This window comes from Natator depressus, chromosome 8 (assembly GCF_965152275.1).
Source record: "Natator depressus isolate rNatDep1 chromosome 8, rNatDep2.hap1, whole genome shotgun sequence".
In the NCBI taxonomy this organism is placed as follows: domain Eukaryota; kingdom Metazoa; phylum Chordata; order Testudines; family Cheloniidae; genus Natator; species Natator depressus.
Window position 1 is genome coordinate 55,707,854 of NC_134241.1, and position 27,533 is coordinate 55,735,386.

General features: G+C 40.9%; 1 protein-coding gene across 1 annotated transcript in view; it reads left to right on the forward strand.

The window, feature by feature from the left end:
• The window catches only part of HMCN1 (hemicentin 1), a 335,320-nt gene that overhangs the window by 184,856 nt on the left and 122,931 nt on the right, over positions 1-27,533 (forward strand). The window contains exons 26-40 of the mRNA XM_074961138.1: positions 279-473; positions 2,714-2,844; positions 3,829-3,976; positions 4,524-4,650; positions 5,717-5,871; positions 6,469-6,747; positions 11,624-11,905; positions 12,963-13,071; positions 13,689-13,858; positions 14,106-14,260; positions 15,169-15,292; positions 16,849-16,950; positions 20,791-20,967; positions 23,621-23,772; positions 24,835-24,958. Coding sequence (XP_074817239.1) covers positions 279-473; positions 2,714-2,844; positions 3,829-3,976; positions 4,524-4,650; positions 5,717-5,871; positions 6,469-6,747; positions 11,624-11,905; positions 12,963-13,071; positions 13,689-13,858; positions 14,106-14,260; positions 15,169-15,292; positions 16,849-16,950; positions 20,791-20,967; positions 23,621-23,772; positions 24,835-24,958 — 2,430 coding nt within the window. The remainder of the gene's footprint in view (positions 1-278; positions 474-2,713; positions 2,845-3,828; positions 3,977-4,523; positions 4,651-5,716; positions 5,872-6,468; positions 6,748-11,623; positions 11,906-12,962; positions 13,072-13,688; positions 13,859-14,105; positions 14,261-15,168; positions 15,293-16,848; positions 16,951-20,790; positions 20,968-23,620; positions 23,773-24,834; positions 24,959-27,533) is intronic.

Here is a 27,533-nt window from a genome sequence, read left to right on the forward strand (position 1 = left end):
TTTTTGTAGGACAATGACAGTGCAAGGGTTCTTCACATTGCCCAATGGTTGGAGTGGCAGGGACTATCTCTAAGCATGAAGGAGAGTTAAGTCCCTACGCCCTTTTAGCCAGTTGTGCCAGTTCAAACTACAGTGTGTTTTGTGATTTACAGAAGCTGCAGCAAAGATTTTTCTTACTGTCTATTTTTCTCCCATGCACTGCTCTAAAGTAATATCAATCCTTCCTTTTTCAAATGAAGCAAGAAGTCTCTTGAAGTTCTATAAATTTCTCTCATTAGGCACCCCAAAACCTGTCATCAAATGGTTACGTAATGGCAGGGAGCTGACTGGCAATGAGCCGGGCATTTCAATTTTGGAGGATGGGACACTGCTCATCATTGCTTCAGTCACACCATACGACAATGGAGAATACATCTGCATAGCAGTGAATGAAGCAGGAAGCACAGAAAGAAAATACAATCTGAAGGTTCATGGTAAATAACTATAGCTATTAAGGGGTAATTTTCAAAAGGGCAGTTTCTCCTTTGTTTTTGTAAATTGCACACACAAAATGTGTGCCTGCATTTTTGTAGTTGTGGGAGCAAATCTGAGTATTTGACCTGTAGCTACCTGATTGTTAGTTCTGTTTGCTTATGCTTAATACAGAAACCAACTTCTGTTTACACAAATAACCAAATGATTGTAATAGACAACCATAAATTTACATGACACTTGGAAAACATGTAAAAGACCAGGTGTTTGCCCCCAAAGAGCTTATAGAATAAATGCTAGATATGCCCCTCTATTAATGCAGGTGAGGGGAGTCATTGCTCGAAGAACTTAACATAGAATGGAGAAGCAGCTGCTCCATGACATTCTCTCCTCCCCACCCCACAAAGCTCCTACCACACCACGTGGTAGGGGATCTATTACAGCATGTATCAGGAGATGGTGGACCCTGATAGCAGCTACTCTGTGTAGTGGACTTCCATCCTAATCTGGTTTATTTCCAATAGGAAATTCCCACAGGAATTAAGACGGCCCCAAGCAGTGTTAACTCCCCCTCTGTGTCTTCTACTCTATTTAGCAGGGGTAGGTAGGGCAAAGGCATGTGCAGAGAGCCTATGGTTACATGGCTCCATCAGTATCATTCTTTCAGAGGAGCACCATAGGCAGATCTGTTTCCAGTGCAGTTACCATGGGATCCATTAGGATGTTGCCTTCTTTCCCTGTAGACCATAGGCTCTGTGGGGTTCCAGGCTGCTCCTTGATATTTGCAAGGCAGCAATGTGGAGTTCCATCCACACACTTATGAGACATTACACCTTGGTCCAATCCTCCTTTGGGACAGCGATTCTACAAGCAGCTATACCACCTGCATCCTCATAACCTCCTCCTTTCTGAGTTACTCACATTGGAATATACACACAAACCATCACTCCAAGAAGAAAGGGAAATTACTTCCTTATTGCAACTGTAATTGTTCAGTATGTATGGTCGCCATCTATATTCCACTACTCATCCTCCTTTCCCTCAGCTTTGGGTCATGTCTGATTATTCTGTCTGCACTGCCTCGTAAACCATTGGCAGAGATTACGAGGAGAGCAAGGGCCTACAGAGCAATAGACATGACTTGGAAGAATTTTCCAGTCTCAGGCATGTGGAGTTCATACATACCCACAGTGGAATACAGATAGGGACCATACATCTCAAAGAACTTTGGGTAAAAAGGTAAGTAACTTTCCTTTATGCCTATTCAGGACAGGAGCAGGCATCATGCCTCCAGCTACATTTGTAGAAAGAGCGATCACTAGTGGCCATTGCTACACCTCTGGAAAAGGTGTAGCGTACACTTTCTCCAGTGCAGCTCTGTATCCACAAGTCAGTGTACAATGTGAGGGACCAGAATCATGGTGTTTCTCCTACCCCTTGGAGACAGGCCCCTTCTGGGACACTGAGCACTTCCAGTATTGTTAGTGGGACTCCCTCCTTCCCAAGAGCATGGAGGAGGAAGGATTTCCTTACACCCTTTCCCACAGCGCATCTGTGCTGCGTCAACCATGATTATTATTAGCAATGTGTCAAATTAAAATCAAGGATTATACTTAAACCAATAGGAAGAAGGAAACTAAGTGACAAGGGTTCTATTGGAGTTTTGTATCCTGTATAGCAAGTGTCAGCCTGATGAAAGTGCCAAAGTAAGATCTTGATTAGAGAGCCTCTCACCTGGCTAAACTTGACATTGTTGTCTTCTTAAAATAATACTGGGACTCCTTTATAAAGAGGGCCCCTTCCTCTTACAATGAAATTATTTTTTTCCCCAAAGAAAATCTTCATCCACAGAGAAGGGTCGCACTAAATGGAACTGCAAATGGAATGTTGCAATTCATTGAAACAATTTAGGACTTACATTGTATTTGGCTGTATCTGAGTTCACTGTGCACAGCTTCCACTTTCATCTACCTTTGATAACTTGTACAGTGAGGCAGGTTTTAACCTAACACAGTTTGATATAAGATATTAACCCCTTTACTCCAACACAGGTTTGACACAGATATTAACAGACACTTGACTGTTACATGTGCATTAATAAATACCAGCTATAAAGAAAAACCTGACATGATGAAAATAATGTGCAGAACTTTAAAACAACATGTTGGTTTTGCTTTTTTAAATGTTTATGTCCATGGCATTTTTGATTAAATAAATCTTTGCTTAACATAATTTATTATAGTTCCTCCTGAAATTCAAGATCAAGAAAAGGTGACAAATGCATCTGTAGTGGTTAATCAGCCTGTGAATCTCTTCTGTGAAGTGTCAGGCAACCCCTTTCCCATCATCACATGGTATAAAGACGATGTCCAGGTATGTAGTGTTTGTTGATTTCATGGCAAATTAAGTGAAATGACTGTAAATGTACAAAAGCCAATTCCAGGAGATTTCACATTAGCTTTCTGAAGCCTTTTTGGTGAGTGCCTGAGAAGAAAGCTCATTTAAATAAAATAAAATGAAAATAAAATAAAATGTATTTATTTACTTAGAGTATGTCTATACTAGTAGCTCTTTACTGGTATAGGAATACCATTACATTATATTGGAAAAGCGCCTTTAGTGCAGACACAGCTTTACTGGAAGCACTGCTTTTTAGCTGTATAGTAAAACCACTGTCTACAAGTGAAACCAGCTATACTGGTAAAAGCACAACTTTGTCAATATGACTTGCACCTATTCCAACACAGTTACGTTAGTCAGGGATCATACCTTCTGCCAGCAGAAATTTGTAGTGTTGACCTGGCCTTAGATTTAAGCAACAATAAAAACATGCAAACACAAAGCATTAGGCACCTTTGTAACTAATTAAATATGTGGTCACATAAATCACAATGATGACCACTGAATTGTGTACAGGTAATAAATTAACTCACCCATTCATGAAATCAAAGCAACAAAAAAGCACCTTTCAAGGCTTCTCCAAAAACTGGCCTCAGCTTCCCCCCAAACCTTGTCATCTATATCTTAGATCTTAAAATACTTTACAAAGAAGGACAAGTATTTTAATCCCTGCAACAAAGAGACTAAAAAGGAGATTTGATTATCCTATTATCATACAACTGCAAATTATAATCTTGCCATACAGTTATCTGCCCATTATTATATAACTACCTACAGGTTATGCTTGATAACTTGCATTGTTCTTTGAAGGTATTACATCTCTGATAGGGAAGGGACATTAAGTGGATAGATTATTGTTTAAGAAAAACTACTGCCTTCTTTTCAAAATCCAGCTGCAGTGTTTGGCTGTTGTAACTTGGACCACATAATGCTGATCTCTTTGATTTTTTTTTTAAGGTTGTGGAAAGCAGTACTCTCCAGATTTTGCACAATGGGAAGATACTGAAGCTCCTTAAAGTTGCTACTGGTGATGGTGGACAATATTCATGCAAAGCAACTAATATAGCAGGGAGTTCTGAGAAGCTATTTAATGTAGATGTGCTAGGTTAGTACTGTGCTCTTTAAAGCTGGTAATCTGAAAAAATGGTATTTGATACTTAGTCATTACATTGCAGGGTTTGGGGTTTTTTTGGTCATGTTAAATACAGAATACAGTATCTCTCCACACAATAACATCTTACGGTGTTTGAACTTTGTCATCTTTTTGGTACCATACACAAAATGCTGCTTTCAATCTCTGAATTCTGATATAAGATATTTTATCTTAGTGTCTTGTGCATATTTTACTAATGGAACACAGATGACAGGCTAGAAAGATTTTTCTTGTGCTATATAGTCAGTTCTCCAGCACTTGTGCAGAATTGCTTTCTACGTGAAGGATCATAGGCACAATAGAAAGGTGTTATAGAACAGCAGCTGCAGCATTCACTTCACAATTAAGGTTGAAGTTTTGCTACATATACTGATTACATGGTCATCCTCAGCTCATGGCCTCCATGATCTAATCTGTTCAGCCATTGTCAGCAAGTCTTCCACATTTAGTCACCATGTTAGCCATGTTTCGTTCTCACTGTAACATTTCTTTTTCCAAGTTCCACCAAACATAAAAGGTGCTGACACACCAGCAGAAGTTTCAGTCACCCTCAACCAAGAGACCAGTCTGGAATGTAAAGTCAAAGGCTCTCCTTTTCCTGTCATTCAGTGGTTCAAAGATGGCAAGTAAGTACCTCCTCTTTGTCTGTGGCAAGGATGTTATGATGGGGGAGAAAGGAGATAGATGCACTCTACTATCAAGTGCTGCTTATGACTAATCAGTCAGTGGTATGCCATTGTAATCAGTTAAGACTCGTACTACTGTTATATGTTGATGTTGTGTGGTTAACTACATCAGCTTGCTGTTTCATAGCAAAATGCCAATTTATAAGTACTGTGGCACATGCAGTATATATTTATGGTGGGTAAAACCAGACAGCACACAAACCAAGACAAACACACAGCCTCTTCTTTGAGGTCTATCCACCGAGATTATTTTAATGTTGTTCGAAGTGCAGTCACTTGTTTGCTAAAATGACTATTTTTTTTGGTGGTGGTAGATAGCACCCATGAGCAAATTGTTAAACGTTTTTCCAGATAGTGCCCTATATTGCTGTGTATATATAGATTTGAGATTTTATAACTTTAGACTGCATGTCTCAGTTCTTCAGCTCTTCTTTCAAGAAAGCCCACTTAGGAGAGGAATTTTGGCAGTGCAAATATTAGCTGAAAAACAAAAGTGGTACTATAAATAGGCTGGAAAAATAGCATTAACACGTCACAACGTAGTTCTTTGCCAGCGAAATCAGCTATCCTGATGTGAAAGCTTGTAATTCTTTGGTGTATAGACTTCAGAGCTTTTATCTTTTAAACAGAGGCATTTTGTCATTACTAAGGGAGTCGTTATGGTCTAATAATTAGAGAAGGGGACTGGGAATCAGGAGATCTTAGCCTATGTCTGGCTCTGCCACTGACATACTGTGTGACATTGGTCAAAACTTAAGTATTTTGTGCCTTGGTTTCTTCTGTAAAATGGGAATAATAATAATGATCATTAACTACCATTGTATAGCAATTTTAGCTCTTTGCATGACAAATTCTGTTCTAGTGCTAAATATGAATTAATATTTTATTGCAGTTATTTTTATTCAAATATTCTTTATTACTATTAGGTTTTTAAAAAAACTATTTTAACACATACTTGTGGGGATAGGGAGTACAGTGCCAGGAAATGAAATAAACTTTTCTCCAGGCCCCTTTTTTTGGGAGATCCTAATATCGAGCTTCTGGACAAAGGACAAATTCTGCGCATAAAGAGTGCTCGAAGACTCGACAAAGGACGCTATCAGTGCAGTGTGACCAATGCTGCTGGCAAACAAGTCAAGGAGGTCAAGCTGATCATCCATGGTAAATTAAAAGACTTTTCTAGGATTAGGCATTCTTTTGTTTTGTCCAATAAAATAGCTTTCTGTTTTGCAGGGAAACAATATGCAGATTAAGGCCTGATCCTGCAAAGAACTGCATATGGTTAATTTTACATTTATCTGTCATCCCATTGACCTCCGTGGAACTCCCTAGATGTGTGAAGTTAAGCATGTGCATAAATTTTTGCAGGAATGGGGCCTAAGACAGCTTTAGGTATATTTTCTTGTTTTTTTTAGCTATTGAAAATGTTTTGGAGCAGTTTCATAAACCTGTAGTCTCTCAGTTCTTTATAAAAATTAATATCAATTAAAATATTAGCATCTAGTTCAGTGATTCCCAAACTTGTTCCACCACTTGTGTAGGGAAGGCCCCTGCCAGTCTCTTTACCTGCTGCGTCCACAGGTTCAGCCAATCGCGGCTCCCAGTGGCCGCGGTTCGCTGCTCCAGGCCAATGGGAGCTGCTGGAAGCGGCGTACTGGTCCGCGCCGCTTCCAGCAGCTCCCATTGGCTGTACAAATTTGCTGTAATGGAGACTCTAGCAATAAGGTTTTAATGCTGTTGTTTTGTCTTTTTAAATAGTCCCACCTACGATTAAAGGAGGAAATGTTACTACTGAAATATCCACGCTGCTCAATAGCTTAATAAAGCTGGAATGTGAAACCAGGGGAATTCCAGCCCCTGCCATTACATGGTATAAAGATGGACGCCTGATTATTTCTAGTTCACAAGCTCTTTATGTGGACAGGGGGCAGTTCCTTCAGATTCCTCGGGCTCAAGTCTCGGATTCTGCTAAGTATACCTGCCTGGTGACCAACATTGCTGGCACTGCTGAAAAAATATATCAAGTGGATGTCTATGGTAAAGACAAAGTTTATTTAACATGCTTGTTCACCATTTGTTCTGGCTTATAAAGCATGCTTATTCAACACTCTAGCTGTGCTCTCAGAGATAGGTTGTGTAGTGCTTCCTGAAGGACTGAAGTATCCTCTCACTCAGAGTTGGTTGCTGAAGTTAAAGTTTGGCACACATTAGCAAGGCAGCATGGGAAAGCTTGCACTGTCACAGCCTGCGTTATATCTAATATAATTTATGCAGCTATGAAGAAGGCTTCTGTCTTGAGGGCTGTCAGTTGGTACCTTTTGTAAGTAGGAAATATTAAAATTACTTTCTCCCCACAAATCCCTTCATTCTCTCCCCTCCCCATTCCCCCCTGCTGTCATCTTAAGTTTCCTGAACGTCACGTCTGGAGTGGCTCATGACCATGAATGCCAACCTCCGGGCAGACTGTCTAGAAGCAGGGCAAAACCCCCAAACTTTTTTTATTCTCTATAATTAAATTTCACCAGTAACAAGTGTGGACTCCTAAAACACTATTATAGTCTTACCAGTGAATCACTGACAGTCGCCTTGGGCATTCCAGTCTATCTTGCCACCCAGGCAAACTAGACTTTCTGGTAGATGGTTGCTTTACACCAAAAATCACAATAATATTCCGGTTTCAGAGTGGTAGCTGTATTAGTTTGTATCAGCAAAAATAATAATAATAATATTCAGGTTACTTCCAGGTCCAAAGGACCAGCCATTTACCCCCAGGTCAACTGTACTCAGATCTCAAACTGAAGACCATGCTTGTAGCCAATCCTGTAACAAACTAACTAAAGAGTTATTAACTAGGAAAAAGAAATGAGAGTTATTTACAAGGTTAAAGCACATAACAGATGAGTTACAGTCAGGTTTCAAAACGTAATAGAAATTTCTATAGTAAGCAAACTCTGTATATCCTTTAGGGCTAACCCAGGCAAAACAACTGAGGACTTCTTGCATATGCTTAGACATCCTTGCCCCTCAGAGTTCAGACAGCATAGTAATAATGAATTTTCCTTAAAAGACATTTTTATTCCCTTTCCTCCACATTCCAGCTTTAATGGGACAAGGGGTTGGGCATGTACCCTCTTCAGGGTTGTGGGAAAATCAACCAACACGTTTTTCATCCACAATGGTTTGTCTGATGTCTGTAGACCTTCTTTTGTTGGGGAAGACATCGCTACAAGAAGTGTTAACTGGTATTTCACACTTGATAATGCTTCTCTCCTGACTGCATGGGATTTACGGTCTTAGGTCTTGTCTACACTGGCAAGTTTCTGTGCAGTAAAGCAGCTTTCTGCGCTGTAACTCCTGAGGTGTACACACTGCCAAGCCACTTAGGGTGCAGAAACTGTGCAGTTGCAACTCTGTAAAAAAAAAAAAAACAACCACCCCAACGAGAGGTGTACTGCTTTCTGCGCTGAGGCTACAGCGCTGCAGTGCCAATATAAACACCCCGGTCGATTACAGCACTGCAGTTGACCTCCAGGAGGTGTCCCACATGCCTGTTCTCACCTCTCTGGTCATCGGTTTGAACTCTACTGTCCTGTCCTCAGGTGACCAACCATGAGTCCCATCCCTTAAATTCCGTGGGAATTTTGAAAGTCCCCTTCCTGTTTGCTCAGTGATGCATGCAGTGGTCTCAGCTCATCTTTCCAGGTGACCATGTTTGCTCCATGCACCACGTGATCCCCCGCTTGGAACAATGCCTAGCTGCTGGACCTCATCAGCATTTGGGGAGAGGAGGCTGTCCAGTCCAGGTGCTCTCCAGCCGTAGGAATTATGATACCTATGGACAGATTTCACAATGCCATGACCGGGACCACTGCAGTGCAGGGTCAAAGTGAAGGAGCTGCAGAATGCCTACCACAAGGTGCAGGAGGCAAACTGCCACTCCGGTACTGCACCCACGAGCTGCCGGTTTTACAAAGAGCTGGACACGATACTCAGTGGTGACCCCACCTCCACAGCAAAGGTCACTGTGGATACTTTGGTGGCTCGCGTGCCAGTCGAGAGTGGACTGAGCCAGGAAGAGGAAATCTTGGATGATGATGTGGAAAGGGAGAGGGACCCAGAGGCAGAGAGTGACTTTGAGGTCAGAGATGCATGCAGCCAGGAGCTCTTTTCTACCCCAGAGGACGCTAGCCAGTCACAGCTGTCTGATGTTGGCAAAGTGCAAACAGGAGAGGAGGCCCCTGGTAAGTGGCTTTGATTTTGGGAATAGCTGAAGCGAGTTGTTGGGGGCAGGAGGGTTGCAGAAAGCAGGTTTGTGTCTTTATGATGCGTGTACCACCACATGCCTATTCTGAGTGGCGGAACAGGGTGTTCATTGACTCCCCCACTTCATGAGAATTTGCCTCAGAGAGCTCCGTGAAACTCTCATGGAGATACTGGGTAATCTGCTGCCACAGGTACTTTGGCAGAGCTGCTTTGTTTCTTGCCCCATTAATGGTAACTTTCCTGCGCCACTCTGCCATCACTTGTAGGGAGGACCATTACTGTACACAGGTGAGCCGCGTAAGGGCCAGGGTGGAAGCCACAGTCTTGGAGAAGACCCTTCCTTGATTCCTGCTCACCCTCAGTAGTGAGAGATCGTCCATAATGAACATAGCCTGTGGAAAATGTGGGGACAGGAATGATTATAAGGCACCCCCCTACAGTGTTGGTTCTCCCCAAGAGCCACGTGCCCAGTGTGCAGTACAGTCCTGGAACACTGATTTCCCTTGCCTCTGCAGTTACTCACCATTTTGAGGGTCTTGTGGCTCATGTGTGCTTGCCTGGGGTCAACCAGTTAGTGACAGGAATCTGAATAGTGGCTGTGTTTTAAATCACTGAATCAGTGATCTGTGTTGCAAACAATGCTGCTTCTGTAAAATGTTGCATTTTGGCTTCACAGATATGACCTTGGGAGCCCAGCCCCCCTCTTTGTTATCGCCGGCCGAATGGCTGCTCAGAATTAGAAAGTGGCCACAAAGAACTAATGAGGACTTTCTGCGTGATGTCATGATGCACTCCTCTGCCAAAAAACAAGAATTGAAGGAGTGGTGGGACATCAAGAAGAAGGACTGAAAGGAGAACACAGCATGCCAAAATGAAGCCGTGGACTGGCTCTTAAACATTATGAAGCGCCAAGCGGACACGCTACAGGCGATACTAGCTCTGCAAACCGAGCAGCTCCGTGCCCGCCCTCCCCTGCAGCCGCTGTCACAAAACTCTTTCCCATGCGCCCCCCCCAGACACCGCCAACACACTCTTATCAACCTTCTGGCTCCAGTTTATACCCGCTGCATTCCACTCCTGCCCTGTCACAGTCCAGCCCTACAGACTCCCAGTACCCACTGCACTCAACACCCTCCCTCTGCAGTTTGGCCCTGCTGAAGTACAGTACCCGCTGCATTGGACTCCAAGGACAAGGTTGCATATGATACCTGGACATACACAAAACTTTAACCGTCCCAGGACCTCACCTCCTCCTGGGACCCTCCCTTCCCCCATTCCCCGTAGTGCTGATGTGTTTTTTTGTTTATCTCTCTGCTTGGGTTGTTGTTTTTTAATAAAAGAATTGTTTTGGTTTGAAAGCGATCTTTATTCCATTAATTGAAAGCAAACAGAGCCCTGCAAAGCAACAGGCAATTTTCTTAAACCTTCACAGTGCATCACTGTTCAATCACTGTTCAAGTTCAGCTTCTAGGCACTGAGCCTCAGTGGTCCAGCCCTGAGTGAAGCTTTCACCCTTCCCTTCACAAATATTATGGTGTGTACAGCACGCGGTTATAAGCATAGGAATATTGTCATTGGCCTGGTACAGCGGGCTTTTAAACGGCCAAAAGCACACTCCACAGTCATTCTGCATTTTCTCAGCCTGTTGTTGAACTGCTCCTTGCTGCTGTCAAGATTCCCCATGTCTGGCTTCCTAAGCCACGGCATTAATCGGTAGGCAGCGTCTCCCAGGATCACGATGGGCATTTCGACTTCCCCTACGGTGATCCTCTGATTCAGGAAGAAAGTCCCTGCAGCTTCCTGAATAGGCCAGTGTTCCAAAAAATGCATGCGTCATGCATCTTTCCAAACCAGCCTGCGTTACTGTCCGTGAAATGCCCACGGTGATCCACAAGCTCCTGGAGAACCATAGAGAAATACCCCTTCTGATTAATATACTCAGTGGCTAGGTGGTCTGGTGCCAGAATTGGGACAGGACCCAGGATGCCCCATGACGCCTTCCGCCTTCCCACAATTCTTAGCAGCAGAAGAGGAAGAGATGCTCTGTGGGGTAGCTGCCCAGAGTGCACCGCTCCAAATACTGCTGCAAGTGCCACAAGTATGAACATGCAGTTGCACGGGCAGCTGACAGTGTGAACACACAACAGTGGTTTCCCTTCAGTACTCTCTGAGTGGTGATGTAACTGCTGGCAACGGAACTCTGCCAGTGTAGACATACCCTTAGCAAACATTTTTATAGTTACAGAGCAAACATTTAGACGTTACCTTATAACACTGGATACAAATATTATAAGTTGGGTTCATACATGCAGCAGCCTACAAGCATTCCATAATGTCAAAACACATTCTTATAACTCTAATAAGTGTTTTAACTATACTAACACACAGATATGCCAGACTGGTAGCCAGCTATGTATTTGTTAGTATTCAGTGAGGCCTGGGGCCTTGGCATGAGTTGGCATCAGTTAACTGTTCTTTATAAGTAGTTTGTCTTAGCCTCTTCTGACAAAAGATTTCTCACATAAAATAATACATAATATAAAATTAGGTAGAGCCAGAAGGGTTGGGAGGAACTGACCCATTTGCTGTTATTAACTTTGCAGCCAGAAAATGTATTCACTTGCAATATATATTTTTTCCCCTTCTCTAGTTCCTCCGGTTATTGAGGGTGGCTCTGACACAATCCAGAACAAGCAGGTGGTTGCTGGCAATTCACTGACATTGGAGTGTAAAGCTGCTGGCAACCCCCCTCCTCTCCTTACCTGGTTAAAAGATGGAGTGCCTGTGAAAGCAAGTGATAACCTCCACATTGTGTCTGGTGGGAAGAAACTGGAGATCTTGAATGCTGTAGAGGCCGATCATGGCCAGTACATATGTGTGGCCACCAGCATAGCAGGAGAAAAAGAAATCAAATATGATGTTGAAATCTTAGGTGCGTGAGCAGCAGAACAATTTATTTACAGAACTTGCAACAGAATTAAACCTGTATTTATTTTTGCTGGTGTCACAAAGCTGCAGTTCAGTGGGTCAAGCGTCACATTTAATTAAGCTCAGCCATTGCACATTTTCTCTGCCAAGTTTGACAGGCCTGTGGGCGGCTGCTTTCAGACTACTTCTGGGACAGTTTTCATGAGGGAGATTGTAAACATCACTTGGCAGGACACACAAACGTCTTCCAAATGTGCCTTAAGATCAGGGACAGGAGAAAAATCATAGCTGCAAAATAAATAAATAAAATAATATCAAGGGGTTCTTTGATTTTTAGGCTGCCTGTACATTTTTGTCTACATTATACAAATCCGAAACTTTCCTTTGAAAAATGTTTCTCTTTCCGTTGAAACCTTCACTCCAATCTAGATCTGAACATTGCCTCTTTGGCCCATCTCTATATATGAGTCATGCAAATGCTAGTCATGAAATAGCAACTTCCAGCATAGTAAGGCTGCTTATATTGTAGGTACTACTATTCTTTAAGGGCTTGATTATGCCTTATAGGCACAGATGTGCATTGAGACACACCACCACAGAGGAGCACTGGGGGCCCACAGGCTTGCAGATGCAGTATGCCCAGCATACTGTCCCCTGCATGGCTTTGCTGGTCTGTGAATGAGGTGGGACAGAAGACCCTGCCTCCTTCCCATCTTCCCACTCCCTTGGAGTGCCATGATCCCCAAAGGATCAGATGGGCCATGTGAAAGGGGGGTGAGGAAGGCTCTTAGTTTCCTTTCTCCATGCACAGAGAGAGTACGGGGAGTCTGGCCCTAGATAAATAAAGTGCCACACAAGAGCAATAAAAATTATAGAACAGATGACGCCATCTGTTTGGTGCCCTTTATTGCAAGGGTACAACTCTGTACATTGAACCCAATTTAATACCCAGTCCCAATGTGAGGTGGGTGCTAAGATATATATTTTACAATTTGTGGTTCTTTTTGACACTTTTCCTGATGTTTAAATGTTTCTTCTGGTGTGTTTTTATCACTTTACAGTCCCACCACTTGTGGAAGGGGGAGAGGAACCTTCAAACTATATTGTGATCCTTCATAGCCCCCTAGAACTGGATTGTCTGGCAACAGGAACCCCTCCACCGACTATCATGTAAGGCGGTTGGTATGTCAGTTATAAATTCCACAACTTGCTTAGTTGGGCTTGGAAGTAATCGTTATGCACTGACCATACCATTTGATCATAGACTAAAATACAGTGGGTTAAATCTTGGCCTCGTTGAAGCCAATGGCAAAACTCTGACTTCACAATTTTGCCCCCCCCCCCCTTTTTAAAGTAGCCTTGTTGGTTATACCAAAGTAAATATTTCAGAGACCACTCTGGATTAAAAAGAAGTGGCAGAACTCTACTAATGACCCTTTCCCTCTCCTCTGGTAACTATGGTCTCTCTTGCATGGAATCTTTCACTTCAGTCCCCTCCCCTCTTCTTTGGTGGCAGCTGTCCTTTCTGCAGCCTCTCCCAGTGCCTGCCTCCTTCCTTTCCCCTTCTCTGGTGTCTGCTTCCACATTTCCTGGTAGCTCGCTTCAAGCCCTCACTTATCTCTGGGAGCCCAAAAGAAGCAGAAATCTATGTAATATCTCCAGGCTTCCTTGAAAAATAGATCTAGTTGTACTTTGACTTCCCATTTCTAGTTAATAGAAACATGTCTCTGGACTGTCACCCACTTAAAAAAAATAAGCATCTTAAGATTTTGCTTTCCTCATGCTAGGTGGTTGAAAGATGGCCAGCCAGTTGAAGAGGGAGATGGATATAAGATCTTACTAAATGGACGCAAACTTCTCATCTCCCGTGCTCAAGTGTCAGACACAGGCCACTATAAGTGTGTGGCAACAAACAAGGCAGGAGACCATGAAAGGAAATTGGATATTACTGTGCATGGTATGTTACACAAGGGAGGAAAAGAGCAGCAGACTGACTTTATGTTAAAATGATGTTGCATACCTTCATTAGCAAGAAGATATTGTAGTTTTATACAGAATTGTAAAATTTGTAGAAATGCAGTGATAAATTGGAGACAGTGAGTAGAATTGTAATAATCAAAGCCATTTGCATTGGAGAGATTCTGTAGGTTGCACATTAATACTTTCAAGTAGTGATTTATCTTTGTTTGTGTTGTGTCTTGCAGTTCCTCCAACAATCAAATCCACTGGTCCTTCTGAGAGAGCTGTGGTGGTATACAAACCCATGACACTGCAATGCATAGCCAATGGTATTCCCAGCCCTTCTATTACGTGGCTAAAAGATGGCCAGCCAGTAAACACAGCCAGAGGAAATATACGAGTAAGCACAATGCTTTTGTGGCATCCAAAATTTGAAAGATAGTTACACAAAAGTGCTAACACACACCCCCATTAGTTTTCCTCTCCTTTTTTTATTCCTCACGTGATGCTATGAAGATGCTAAAGATCCACCCTGGAAGTTGATGGGAGTTTGTCTGAGTCAGGAATTTGGGATTTGAGTCAGTGTTCTGTTGTGTGAATCCCTTTAGAAATCCATATGCTGTGTTTGCCGGAAGTCTAGTTTGTAGATACAATGTCCACACTTCTCAGCTGTGCCTAATTCTCCAGGGGTGGTCTTCTTTCCAATTGGGATAGCTACTGGGGGTAGCACCACCCATTTGCTGACTGGGAAGCAGGATGATGTAAATTTCTGTCTAAGCACCACCTCTGTGTCAATTTGGCACCTAAATCTTCTACTCTCCTTGGACTATGGGATTCTGAGTGTTTGGAGACAGCCCTTCACGTTGGAGAGCTTTGTGTGGCTCTCCCAGAGGCTTGATCTCGTGCAAATCCATGCCTCTCCTTATAACTCCTTGGCACCACAGTGCTTTCCAGGAATGGGGCTTGAAGCTGCTTTGATCTATGCTAGACTGGAGTGGCTTCTGGCATCCTGCCGGCAGTCCTATGCAGTAGCAGCCTTCTCTGCCTGCAGCCACAGCTTCACAGTGTTTGCCTGTCCCTTTGCCATCCAGATCTCTTCACAGCTGTATCAGCTAATGAGTCATCACAGCCCTGTGGCTCAGGGTCTCTCTAACCTTCCAGACTAGGCCTCCTGTGTGAATGTAAGCCCCAGTCTGAAAAGAAGATGAGATGTTGTATATAGTGTAAATTTGTACCTTATCATTCATCTCAGTGGCTATGTGTGGAGTCATAATGCAAAACTATTCTCTGCTTTCTGTTTTGGGGCAGCTGGAGTCTTCAGGCCGCATTCTGCAAATTGCCAAGGCCCTCCTGGAAGATGCTGGTAGATACACCTGCGTGGCAACAAATGCTGCAGGAGAAGCCCAGCAGCACATTCGGCTTCATGTACATGGTAATGATGTTTCAGCCTGTTATTAAAAAAAACTGCCTTAAAATTGCCACTTTTTAGCTTCTAACATGTCCATTCACTTCTTCTGTTTTGAGCACATTCAGGAAGGCTATGTTAGCTTCCCACACTTGCATTATCTGCAGAGATGTGTCTCTCCATTTTCCTCCTTTCCTGGTCACTCTGCTTTTGTCTGAACTCATTATTGTCTCTCCAAGAAGTTCAGGGGAGAAACAAGGCCTTTGCATGAGCTGATACCAAATATCACAGGAATGAGCACCTCTCTCCAGTAAACAGTGTGTCATCCTCTTTTACACACTACTGCTGAGTTGAGAGAAGCTTCCAAGACATTAGGAGGAAAACTCGGTGTTCCTGAGCCAGGAAACAAGGTACCGCTATCGGCATTACTGATCGGACCCAAATCTTGTGAGAACAAGTGTTCTTTGCAAGTTTCTGCAGAAACATTTTTCCCCATATGTTAGGATCCTTTATTCTTTCCAACTTCTGGAGGGGATTTTTAATTTCCAGATGAACCAATACAGAAGGGAGTAAGGAAAGTTCAGGAGTTATTTGCATGTAAATTTGATAAATGTTTGACCATGCTTTATATATATGAACCTCAGAGCTTCAAAACTACTGGCCAGGCCCAGAGCCAACTTCCTTTGAAGTCATGTGGTGTCTTTCTAGTGACTTCAGTGGGAGTTGGATTGGAACCCCTCTGTGGCCAAAAGGTGGATGTGGTGGTTTTTCTGTGATTTCTATTGTATCTGTTTGATTTGTGAATATGCAAGTGTGTTAAATTAAATGGAAGATTGCAACACCTATCTGCATCAGGATGGGAATGAGGAACCTTGCTCCTCCTGTATTCCTAAAGCCATATTTGATGTATCCAGCTGATTTTGTCCTAAGACTGACTCACACTAGTTTGTCTTTTTCTTCTACTCTTCCTGTCAGCAGTGCTGTGTGTCAGTGCCTTGTGTGTCTGCCAGAGGGAGACCAGATGTCCCGATTTTATAGGGACAGTCCCAATATTTGGGGCTTTTTCTTATATAGGCTCCTATTTCCCCCCACCCTGTCCCAATTTTTCACACTTGCTATATGGTCACCCTAGTCTGCCACCTTCTAGAACATATGTGGGCTAGGTAAAGTAAGGTGCTTTTCCTTATTAAAGCTCTCTGCAGCATTCAGTTCGATGTAGCCATTTTAAAGTGTAAACTGAGTATGATTAAAAAGCTTGACATGTTAGAAAAGTGACTTTTCAAAACTGGCCCCTTCCTACCCCACTCAAGCTGTGTGTATCTTGAGTCAAATAGCCCTACTTTACTGGCAAAAAGAAGTTTTTATTCCTGTTAATGCTGAAGAGCCTGTACAACTACAGAACAGTCCAACTGCAGATGGGAGCTCATCTGGGGAGAGCCTACAAAAAGGAGGTGTGGGATATTCCCCAGACATTCAGCAGTAAATAAGCATGATATTTCAGTATACAAAGTGCTTTGTGCACAGATGTTCTGCCAACTGTGTGGCTAAATGATTTAAACCATAATTTTTCTGCCCTTTTTCAGAACCACCCAGTGTGGAGCATGCAGGAAAGATGCTAAATGAAACCGTGGTGGTGAATAACCCAATCCACCTTGAGTGCAAAGCATCTGGGAATCCTTTGCCAGGTATGTATGTTAAAACGAGTCTGTTAACAGGTTATCCATTTTCAAAGGCTCCTGATGATAACTGAGATTCTTAATGTGAACATAAATCTGTAGTATTTAAACTAGTGAAATCAATAGTACAGTGAATATATAATGGGAAGCTCCAATAAATTTCAGTGATGTACAGTAGATGAAATTTAAAGTTAAAGTAGTAGGGATTCAGTGATCCCCACTGTTTCCCATTCAAATGAATGAGAAACGTGGATAAATTGTCCTCTCATAACTCTACCACCGGCCATGTCCACAGTAAATAACAATGTCAGCAGATGTTATTGTACACTACATGCTTCTGTGAAAAAATAGAGAAAAACAAATCCAATCACCTAATCTTATCAGGTTAATACTGCATAGTGTGGGTCAAATTTACAAAACCCAGTGTAATGAGTATGCCTGCAAAAATGGGCCAACACTGAGGACCCCATCCAAAAACACACTTTTCCACCGGGTCTTTCCATACTATTCCATGGACTTTGCATCTGGCCCCTCGTGCACATGGAAAACCTCAACGTTTATTTCCTGAATGGCCTGCTGAGGTGGTGGTAGGTTATGCATATGTTTTTGGAACTGCATCTTCAATGCTGGCCTTTGAAAATTTGGCCTTTTTATATCTAGTCATAATTTAATTTACATTTATTCTTATTGTGCTAAATCCTTCTGTAACGATGCTGCCTTGGGTGGGACACATCTGAGAGTATTAATTCAGGACAAATTGCTTAGAGCAGAGCAGTTACAGCCCAAGGCTGGGGTTCCTTTGCACACCAGACAAACCAAACCAGCCAAACAGAGAAGACTTCGGTTTTACCCCACTGGCTATCCAGAAGTCCTACAAGTAATTCCCTTAGACACTCCAGTTTCCCAGTATCACCACCAGTGCCACTCGTTATGGGGACGAATGGTTATGAAAACCAATACCCCAGTAAAAGAAAAAGGTTCTCCCGATCCCAAAGGACCAAGCCCCAGACCCAGGTCAATATACAAGTCAGATTTTACCCACAAAGCACTCTGTTGCCAGTCCTTTAGAATCTAAAATTTAAAGGTTTATTCATAAATGGAGAAAGATAGAGATGAAAGCTAGAATTGGTTAAATGGAATCAATTACATACAGTAATGGCAAGGTTCTTGGTTCAGGCATGTAGCAGTGATGGAATAAACTGCAGGTTCAAATCAAGTCTCTGGAGTACATCCACAGCTGGGACGGGTCATTCAGTCCTTTGTTCAGAGCTTCAGTTTGTAGCAAAGTCCCTCCAGAGGTCAGAAGCAGGACTGAAGACAAACTGGAGATGAGGCAGCTGCCTGTTATAGTCTCTTCCAGGTGAAAGGACACCTCTTTGTTCCTACTGTGGAAAATTACAGCAGCAAGATGCAGCTTGGAGTCACATGGGCAAGTCACATGTCCATGCATGACTCAGTTTGCTGGCCGACGCCATTGTTTACATGTTCATTGGAACGTTCCCAGGAAAGCTCACATGTGGATTGGCATCTCCCAAAGTCCATTGTCAGTTAAGTGTTTCTTGACTGGGCACTTACTGAGTGGACCAAAGAAGTGGACCAAATGCTTCAATGAGGCTACTTAGAATCAAAACACATTAAGTAAATAGCCAATATTAATAACTTCAACTACAAAAAAGATAGACACATATAGACAGCATAATCATAACCAGCTCATCATAACCTTTCCATAGATACCTTACTGGATCTCCTTTGTACAAGATTTGGTGCAACTATAGGACCTTGGTTGCAGCAATGATCTATACAGTCACAATTCATGTCAATAACCTTCCTCATTATATTTCCTAGTCAAATGCTCATTGACTCCAATGGGAATTTGCCTGAGTAAGGACCTCAATATTTGGCTCATGATTAGGACAGATGAATGCCTTCAGATAAAATAATCTTTACCTAAAACTTGAACTGAAACAAACCTGAAAGACAAGCTCAAGAAGCTGGATTTCAAACACCCTATTATTTGAATGTTTTCAGATCCAGGATTTTGGTTTGGATCCTTTCCCACTTTGAACCTCTTTTAAGGTTTGAGAAGTGTGCATTTTTTCCTTTCTGTAATCTGTATTTCTGAGAACTTCCTGCTCGTGTCAGGAAGTGAAAGAACTACCATAATGTGAGAGAGGTTGTTCTTGTAGCATTTGCTGCCCAGTTAAACTCAGGAAATACTGAAATTCTGCAAGAGGGCTTATTTTTATTTAGTTTATAGCCCAGTTTCCAGAAAAAAGATTTGACTAAAGTTCAAATGAGCATCCAAACTGAACTTTTGTACCTTTTGGATCTGATTTTTCCAGTGCCTGTCATCCTTGTGTAGTCATTTACACCTGGAGAAAGTTAGATGTAAGATATCAACAGTTCCAAAGGGTAGCATTGTACGCCCACTTGGCATGCATTCATTTTTCCTCAGCACTGTTTCTTCAAACCTAGTGACGATTATTTTTTTAAAAGGTTATAGTCATAGAATTCTGCCAGCTCTTCTACTTACGATATACTGCCAGGTGTTACAAACTGTCTAGAAAGAATAATTTTCAGTGCAGAGCAAAAATTTTACTTTGATCAACTTAACCCCCCCCCCCCACCAAACAACCTAAAACAAAAACAACCCTTCCCCCCTACAAAAAAAACCCCCAACAAACAATCGAGTGTATCACTATTTAGATTAGGGAATAGAAGTACCAAGGAAAATCTCACTCCCTTCTTCCTGGAGTAAAAAGGCAGAGCATTTAGCCCAATTACTGTGCTGGGTTTTCAACTCTGTATAACTCTGTGAAGGAGCATCAAAGGTTCTTGAAATACAAAAAATGTTTAATTGCTACACTGTTGTGCTAGAATGCTACTTTACCATATCTCACCATAATTCTGAATCCCAAACTCCTGTTCAGTTCCATGAGAATTCTTTGTGCTAAATGATGGCAGGATATGGCCTTGAAAAGCAACAACAATAGATCTCCTTGTTTGAGGTGACTGAAAAAAATAGGGTGTTTGCCTGCAGTCACACTACCTTGTGTTGTGATTAGCATGCAGTTCTCACAAGTTAATCAGAGTCAAGCCAATGTATTCCTTGGATAGGAGACCTCCATAGAAAACATAGGTATTGTAAGAAGTGATTCAATAGGTAAAAGTTTCATCTGAGTAAGCATGGACCCAATGTCCCAGCAAGGTGTTAGTGAGAACTGAGCTGATAGAAGGGCCATCTTGTGACTGAGATGCAAAGTAAAGGTCCTCAACAGTTATGGTCTATTATAATCCCAAAACACTCTAATTCCACCACCCTAGTCAAATTCCTGTTAGGCTTACTGTATTCTGCCTCTGCAAGCATCCACACGAGTTTCAGTTTAATGTAGTATTTTGCATTTTCTGCCTTGAAATGTTGTCATGTTGCAGTGTATTTTTAAACAGGTGTATTTCAGTTTAGTAGTAGATGAAGTGGCCTCTATATACATGCTTAATAGAATGGTTTATTAGGTTGATAAATTGCTTTGGGACAGACGTATCTATATACATATAAAATTATAGTTGTTGTTGTTGTTACTGAATGTCATAGGTGTATGCAGTACCTTACAAAAAAGTTAGTAGTTATCACTACTATTGTTATAACTTTATTATTACTGTAGTTTAAATATAGTGAATATTGATTTTTAGTTAGCGTTTAGAAAAATTTAACCAGTGTTTGAACAAAGACTGAAAATTTTACGATAATTTGGAAAGTTTCTTTCTGTTGTTGCCTAGAACTAGCTTTGTTACTGCCATCTATAAGGGTACAGTCAGTAACTTTTCCCTCTCTCTTATTTCACATTGCAGCTATCACATGGTACAAAGACAGTCATCCACTTGCTGGCGCTGCAAGTGTCACGTTCTTAAACAGGGGGCAAATCGTTCAGCTTGACAGTGCCCAGATCTCTGACACTGGCATTTATAAATGTGTGGCTGTCAATACAGCAGGAACAGCGGAGCTCTTTTACAACCTGCAGGTTCATGGTAAGTGCTGCATATCATAAAAAGAGCTTGAGGAAAATAATCTATGTGCATTTTGCCTGCTCTTTTCCAGTTTTATTACACATACTTAATACACTCCTTCCTATCACTAATCATTTTCTGAGGGGAGTTGTGGAGAATACCAAGGCCACATTTCTCTCTTTAGAGCATTGACATGGGAAAACTCAATTGAAGATGTTTGTCAATTCTGATAGGAGAGAGCAGTTTAGCCAGATCTGTCAGAGAAACTTAAATGTTGCTGCTGCAGCAGTTTGAAAAGGTATGGGTTATTGTTCATTGTTGATCATTTTGAACTCTACAACAGGTAAATATACTACAGAAAGAAAACAGAAGCTGATTCATAGTTCAGAGGTTTTAGAGGAAATTGTGTTTGGTTGTATGAAATTAAAATGAAATTGTGAGTCTTTAGTTTATAGTCACTAAAAACCTGATCAAAACCCCTCAGTCCCTAAGACAAATTTGCCTTCAGAATTTGCGCACACACAACATATTTCAGTGGGAGCCTTCCACTCTAATCTGCAGCCAGAATTTGGCACAGTGGTGTCAGGGTTGTATTCTTCCACTGAGATGCACAAACAGCATGTAATTCCTTTTAATGTTAATTAACCAATAATGACCTTAGGCAGTGCCTTTCCTTGGGATTAATGACTATCTGACAGAATTTGATGGCCCAAAACACGGCCAAAAGCGATTAACCCCACCCAGTCATTAATCCCCAGGAAATGTTTGGTGCCAAGGTCATTATTTCTGTTCAAAGCTAAAAATTAAAAAATAACTCTTAAACACATGGGCTTCTTTTTATGGAGGCTGGAGTTTCAGTTCAGTAATACCCTTTGGGTTAGCCAGATAGATTAGACTCACAGGATTTGTTTACCATTCCAGATCAAAACATGTCACCCAGTACTGATTGTATCAAAGAAAGATTAAACCGTTCCTAATGCATGTAGCCAGTTCAGTGTGTACCTAATGGGTCTGGGAAGAGAATCCGTTCTGACCTATCCAGTGATCAGTTTACACTGTGAAGCATGAGATCATAATACTATTCTTTAACCCTACATAAGTGCTGTCATCATGTGTAAATTATTTCTTTATATTTCATTCAATTTAAAGTGGAAGTTATGAACAATGAGGAGATAATGGACTCTAAAGGATTCATGGCAGAACACAGGAGAAGTTATATTGAGTTTAATGAGCATATATTTCTCTTATCTTGATTCTTATACCATGCTCATCACTGTAGTGTATGACCATATTTCTCATCCCATTAATATCTCATTTTATTCAAATTCTGCTGTAAAAACAGTATTTTGGTTACAGTAGCTACAGCATAAATTGTCATTGTGTTCTGATTGTTTAGAAAACAATACCCCAATCTTAACATTGAAGGGAGTTATAGAACTATTTATAGGTGCCAAATCTTTTGAATTCAGATAAAGTATATTCATATGATTTCATTGTCTGAAGGTGTTTTTAGTTGTTTCTCACCATTATAAAACATTTGTAATTATCGAAGAACAATGGATACTTGTTACGGCAAAGTGTATGGCAAACTGCTTATCTTCCAGCATTTCTGGTTCTACTAGAGCTTATTTATCAGGGAGAATGAATAGTCTGCATCATGGTTTACCAGAAATTGTTCACTCATTAAAACAATTGAGCAACTAGTTTTCCCTGAATAATTTATCTGATTAACATACGCTCTTTTTCTGTACATAGAACATCTGTGAGTAGATCATGACATTCTTTTCTTTCTATGTTAATCATGAAAGGTTCACTGCAAGTTTTAAATTGTTGTTACAGATACTGAATATTTAAGCTATGTTGCTTGGTTGTAATTGGTGAGATAAGTCACACAATACTGTTTTAATTTCCTGACTAGATAAGTCAAACATTTCCCATATGCACATCTAAATTTTGTTTTCTGAAAATACTCATCCATTTGACTTTGAAATGCACTGATACAAATATTTGTAGAATATAAAATTCCAGTCACTTAGAATGTTTGTGGGAAGCAAACATAAAAGGAAAGGAACACAAGGGTGGCCAAAGCAATTCATTTAAAAATTCAAGCAAGTGTCCCTTTAAATGCAACCCTGCAAAATTCTACTCAGCCACTCACCTAAAGCAAGTAATTTATGACGAGTAGTTAAGATGTTTTTCATTATCATGTAAAAAGTGGGCAGGTAGATTTTGTAGGGCCTGGACCTGTACATTTTCATGTCAATTTCACAAGGTTGATTTACTATATTCCATATGCATTTGCTTCATTAGATTTAGATTTAAATTTTTGCTTTAATACTCACTGGTAAGATCTTTCACAAGGTCTAAATGCAGTATTGTAAAAATTTGAGAGAACATTTTCAGATTTTATGTTATGATTTCTGGTTTTCATGGCTGCCCTCTGGGCAACGGGCCCAATACTGCTCACCATACTCACACGAGTAGTTCCAATGGAGATATCTGACTACTTATGTAAGTAAAGAGAGCAGGATTTGGCACAGTGTGGACAAATGACAAACGATGGACTGCCTTGCAGTTTCAGGAAGAAAAACTCTTTCCAAAAGTAAGTGGCCCATTTAATTTTGTTCTGATTTATATTTCTCCATAGCTGTCTCAAGTTTGTTCTGTTTTTCAGTGCCCCCATCAATTTCTGGCAAGAATGAGATGGTGGCAGTGGTGGTTAATAATCTAGTGAGGCTGGAATGTGAAGCCAGAGGTATCCCTACACCCATTCTGACTTGGCTGAAAGACGGTAGCCCCGTTTCCAGCTTTTCTGATGGACTCCAGGTAATCGATGCAAACCTTAGTACTTGTAGGTTTTTTGGTATCTTGACATGGGTACTTAAAACTAGCTCATTTTAATGGAACTGGATTTTTAGAGGGTTTTCAGTGAGGCATGTGTGCCTTTCCTGTCAAGGTTACTGGTTCAAATCTAGCCTGTGTTGGTAATAACCATAGGTATGAAGATTGCTCACTGTGGCCTTTATGAAATTAATTGGTGCTCTTAGTCAAGAGTTCATACTGCTAAAATTGGCACTTCTCAGAGAGGAAAGAATGAATAAGGAAATTAAACTGTGCTGCCACTCTGAGGTGATTCATTTGAGGTCAAGACTGAGCCACATTGGTCAGGCAATTTGGGGAAGTTTGCATTGCAGCTGCCTATGAAAACCCATCCTGTGGATAAATAGAGGCTGTGAACTAGCGCTTTTTCAGTGGTAGTAAATTCAAACAAAAATGTCCATTAAAGGAATTCAGGGAAATGTTAACCATGGATACAATGCCAGGATGATAACTAGTAGCATTGTTGTTAATAAAAATAATGTATATAGCACCATACAGTAAAATTGCAAGTTTCAAGTATGTGCTAAGGAAGGATTCCTGTTGAGATAGCCAAGATATGACACAAAATAATAGTTGGGGAGTTGGAGAAAAGAAGATGGAAAGGATGATTCCTGGAAGAAGTGGATTTTAAGGAGAGATTTGAAAGAGGGGAGAGAGGGAATGTGGTAGAAAATGGAGATTGTTCCAAGCATAGAGGGAGGCAAAATAGGTGTGAAGCTGAGAGTGAGAGGCTGACGTCCAGATCCTGAAAAGACTTACGAATACACATAGCCCAGTTGGGGCCTGCATAAAGTTAAGCATGTGCTTCAGTCTTTGCAGGATCTGAGTTGGGAGAAACACAAGGGAAAGAAAGAAGAGATGTAATAGGAGCATTTTTTTGCTTCAAAATGAAAGATAATGGTTCTAAGATAATGAAAGATAATGGTTCTAACTCTGTTATACTGCAGTATATTACTAGAGAAACTAAAAGGGTATAATGAAAGTGTCCTTTCAACCTTTCTTTTACAGGTTCTCTCTGGGGGTCGTGTCTTGGCACTGACTAGCGCTCAGATCAGTGACACAGGAAAGTATATCTGTGTTGCAGTGAATGCTGCTGGGGAGAAACAAAGGGATATTGATCTCAGAGTTTATGGTGAGCATTCTGACAGCTTCCTATAGTATGAACATTGAAATTGATGCCCAAACTTGTTTTTATCCATAACAAGGGCTCAACTCTTAGAGCTACTTTAAGGAAGGCTGGGCCTAATTGAACATAAACTAGGAAAGAGACCAGGTAGTGAGAAGGAATATGTTCCTCTGTGTATCTACAAGAAAAGTATAGCAGAGGCAGGGCAGTGTTAGCTTCCTCCACACTTCCCAGCCAATGTTTCTCAGTCTTGAGCTGGTGGGACCTTCTCACAACCCATTACTGGATGTACTTGTCCTCTCTGAGGTTACAGCAAAGGAGAGAGATATCACCAGCTGTGACAGAGGGTTCTATGCACTGTAGTGATGCATGCTTAAAAAGAGCATTGAAATAAAGGCTGGTCTGGGTTGAACTCAGCTGCATGGCAATCTTGAGAAGCCTTGAAGGCTGTCACCTAAAATTAATATTATTGTTAATACTTAACTCCAGTAGGTAGACTAATTAAGAAATGAGAGGGAGAGAAGAATTTGGAATGCTACGGAGGCCGAGATGGTTAGAAACTTGGTACATACTTGACCAAATTAAGAGTTTGAACAAGTTTGTTAACATATCCTGTAAGATAATTAGATTCATTTTAATCCTTTGTTCCTTCAGAAACAGATTCTCTATTTTTTTTTAGTCCCTGTTTTTCAGTTTTGTAATGCAGTTTCCTTTTGAACATAGTTCAAGTCATGTAGCTGAAAGGAGAAGTAATTGGTGAAAAATATAAGGAAATAAATTAGCTTTCTGCAGTAACAGGTCAGCTTTCAATGTTCAGTTCCACAAACTGTCATGAAGAATCCAGGCCTTCTGTAAATTCTACAAAGAAAGTAAGATAAACAGATTTTTTTACAGTTATTATGTTTCTTATCCACAGAGACCAGACTTTTCCCCTAAATTATTTTCAAGCTGTGATATCAGCTGTTCTGTTTAGTATTTCCTGTGTTAAGAAAAACAGTGCTATATTATGGGTTTTTTTCTCATGATATCTTGAGACCTGTATTGCTCGGGTATTGAGTGCTACCTTGGGGCAGTTTTAATCTCATATGCACTAATTATGAAAAAGTCTCTTTGTTTTGAATAAGGTTCATGGTATTTCTCCTACGGTGGATGAGGTAATACCTTTTATTTGACCAACTTATGCTGGTGAAAGAGACAAGCTTTCGAGCTACACAGTGCTCTTCTTTGGGTCATTTTAGATATTTCTCACAGACAGTGTTTCCTTTTTCTCTCCCCCATATTTTTTTTAATATTACACATCGCTTATGGAATGTTAAAGTTGCACAGTTAAAAATAAAAGGAAATGTAAAAGTTAAAGTTCTTGCAGCACCCTTTTATGTCACATTGCAGATATGTGGTACAGAGCAGAAATAAAAACCCCATTAGACATGTGCAATGTAGCCAAGCAAATATTGTTGTTAGAACCTCAACTTTTTTCAGTTCTTGATTTATTATATTTTTGACGTCAACTTAATGTTGTATTAATAAAGTTTTTATATTTAATTTGCCTCCTTTTAAAAAAATAGCAGCAAAGGAAAGAGGGTTGAAACAGCACACTAAGTTGCTTTTTACGGATTGAAGAGTACTGTTGCAGCTAGGCTGTCTTAACTTTTTATGTCATTTCAAGATTTTATCAAGAATTTTACTCTCTAATACACAGCTGATACTTTGAAAGCTGCTTAGGGTTTTTGGAAGCCCAGTTCTGTCCAATCCCCCTCAAGTAGGTCTGAAAATCTCAGCCTACCATGGATAAGCACACACTTATGAAATTCAGACTTAACCAAGTGTGCACTCACAGTAGCCAGTTTTAAATCATAATTTTGGGCCTTCTCCTCCAAATCCTTACTCAGAAGAGTATCTCACATGAATAAGATCTATTCCTGTAAGTAAGGATATGCAGGATTTGTCCCCCCATTAAAATCTAAATCTCTTTTCAGACTTGGTCCTGAATGTATTCCTCAGTGAGTATTAAGGTGCTAAGACAAGTGCTAAGTCAAGTGCTAAGACAGTTGCTTTTGAGTTACCTATGTGTGCGGGAAACTTTTTTTCCATTTTTAAAATGAGGAAAAGTGTAGTTATACATGTGTGAAAATGGGGGAGGGGAGGGAGTTGTCACAGAAACTGTTACACGCATTTAATTATAGTGTTTGTTCTCAGCACATATAATAACTAGCTAGCAAATACCATACATAACACATAGAGGATAACCGTAGAATGGTAGATTATGAACTAATGATGATTAAATCATTAATTATCGTTCATTTGGCTGGAACCATAAACATTCAGCCTGCTCTGGGCAAAATTCTCCTCTCACTTCCAAAAGATCAGAAAGCGTAGCACATGAGTAAAATGATATTGGGCCATAGAGTTCCTCAACAACTTTCTATTGCCAATTTCCATTAATGGTTCTTTAAGGAACCTAACATGAGATAGTTTCAACATTAGCCATCATGGCACTGCAAGAAGGAGGTTAAGTCTGTCCTTTCTTTCCTCATCTCATTGCTCCTTATCGTAGCCCTTTGAGCCACATTTGTTCCATGGT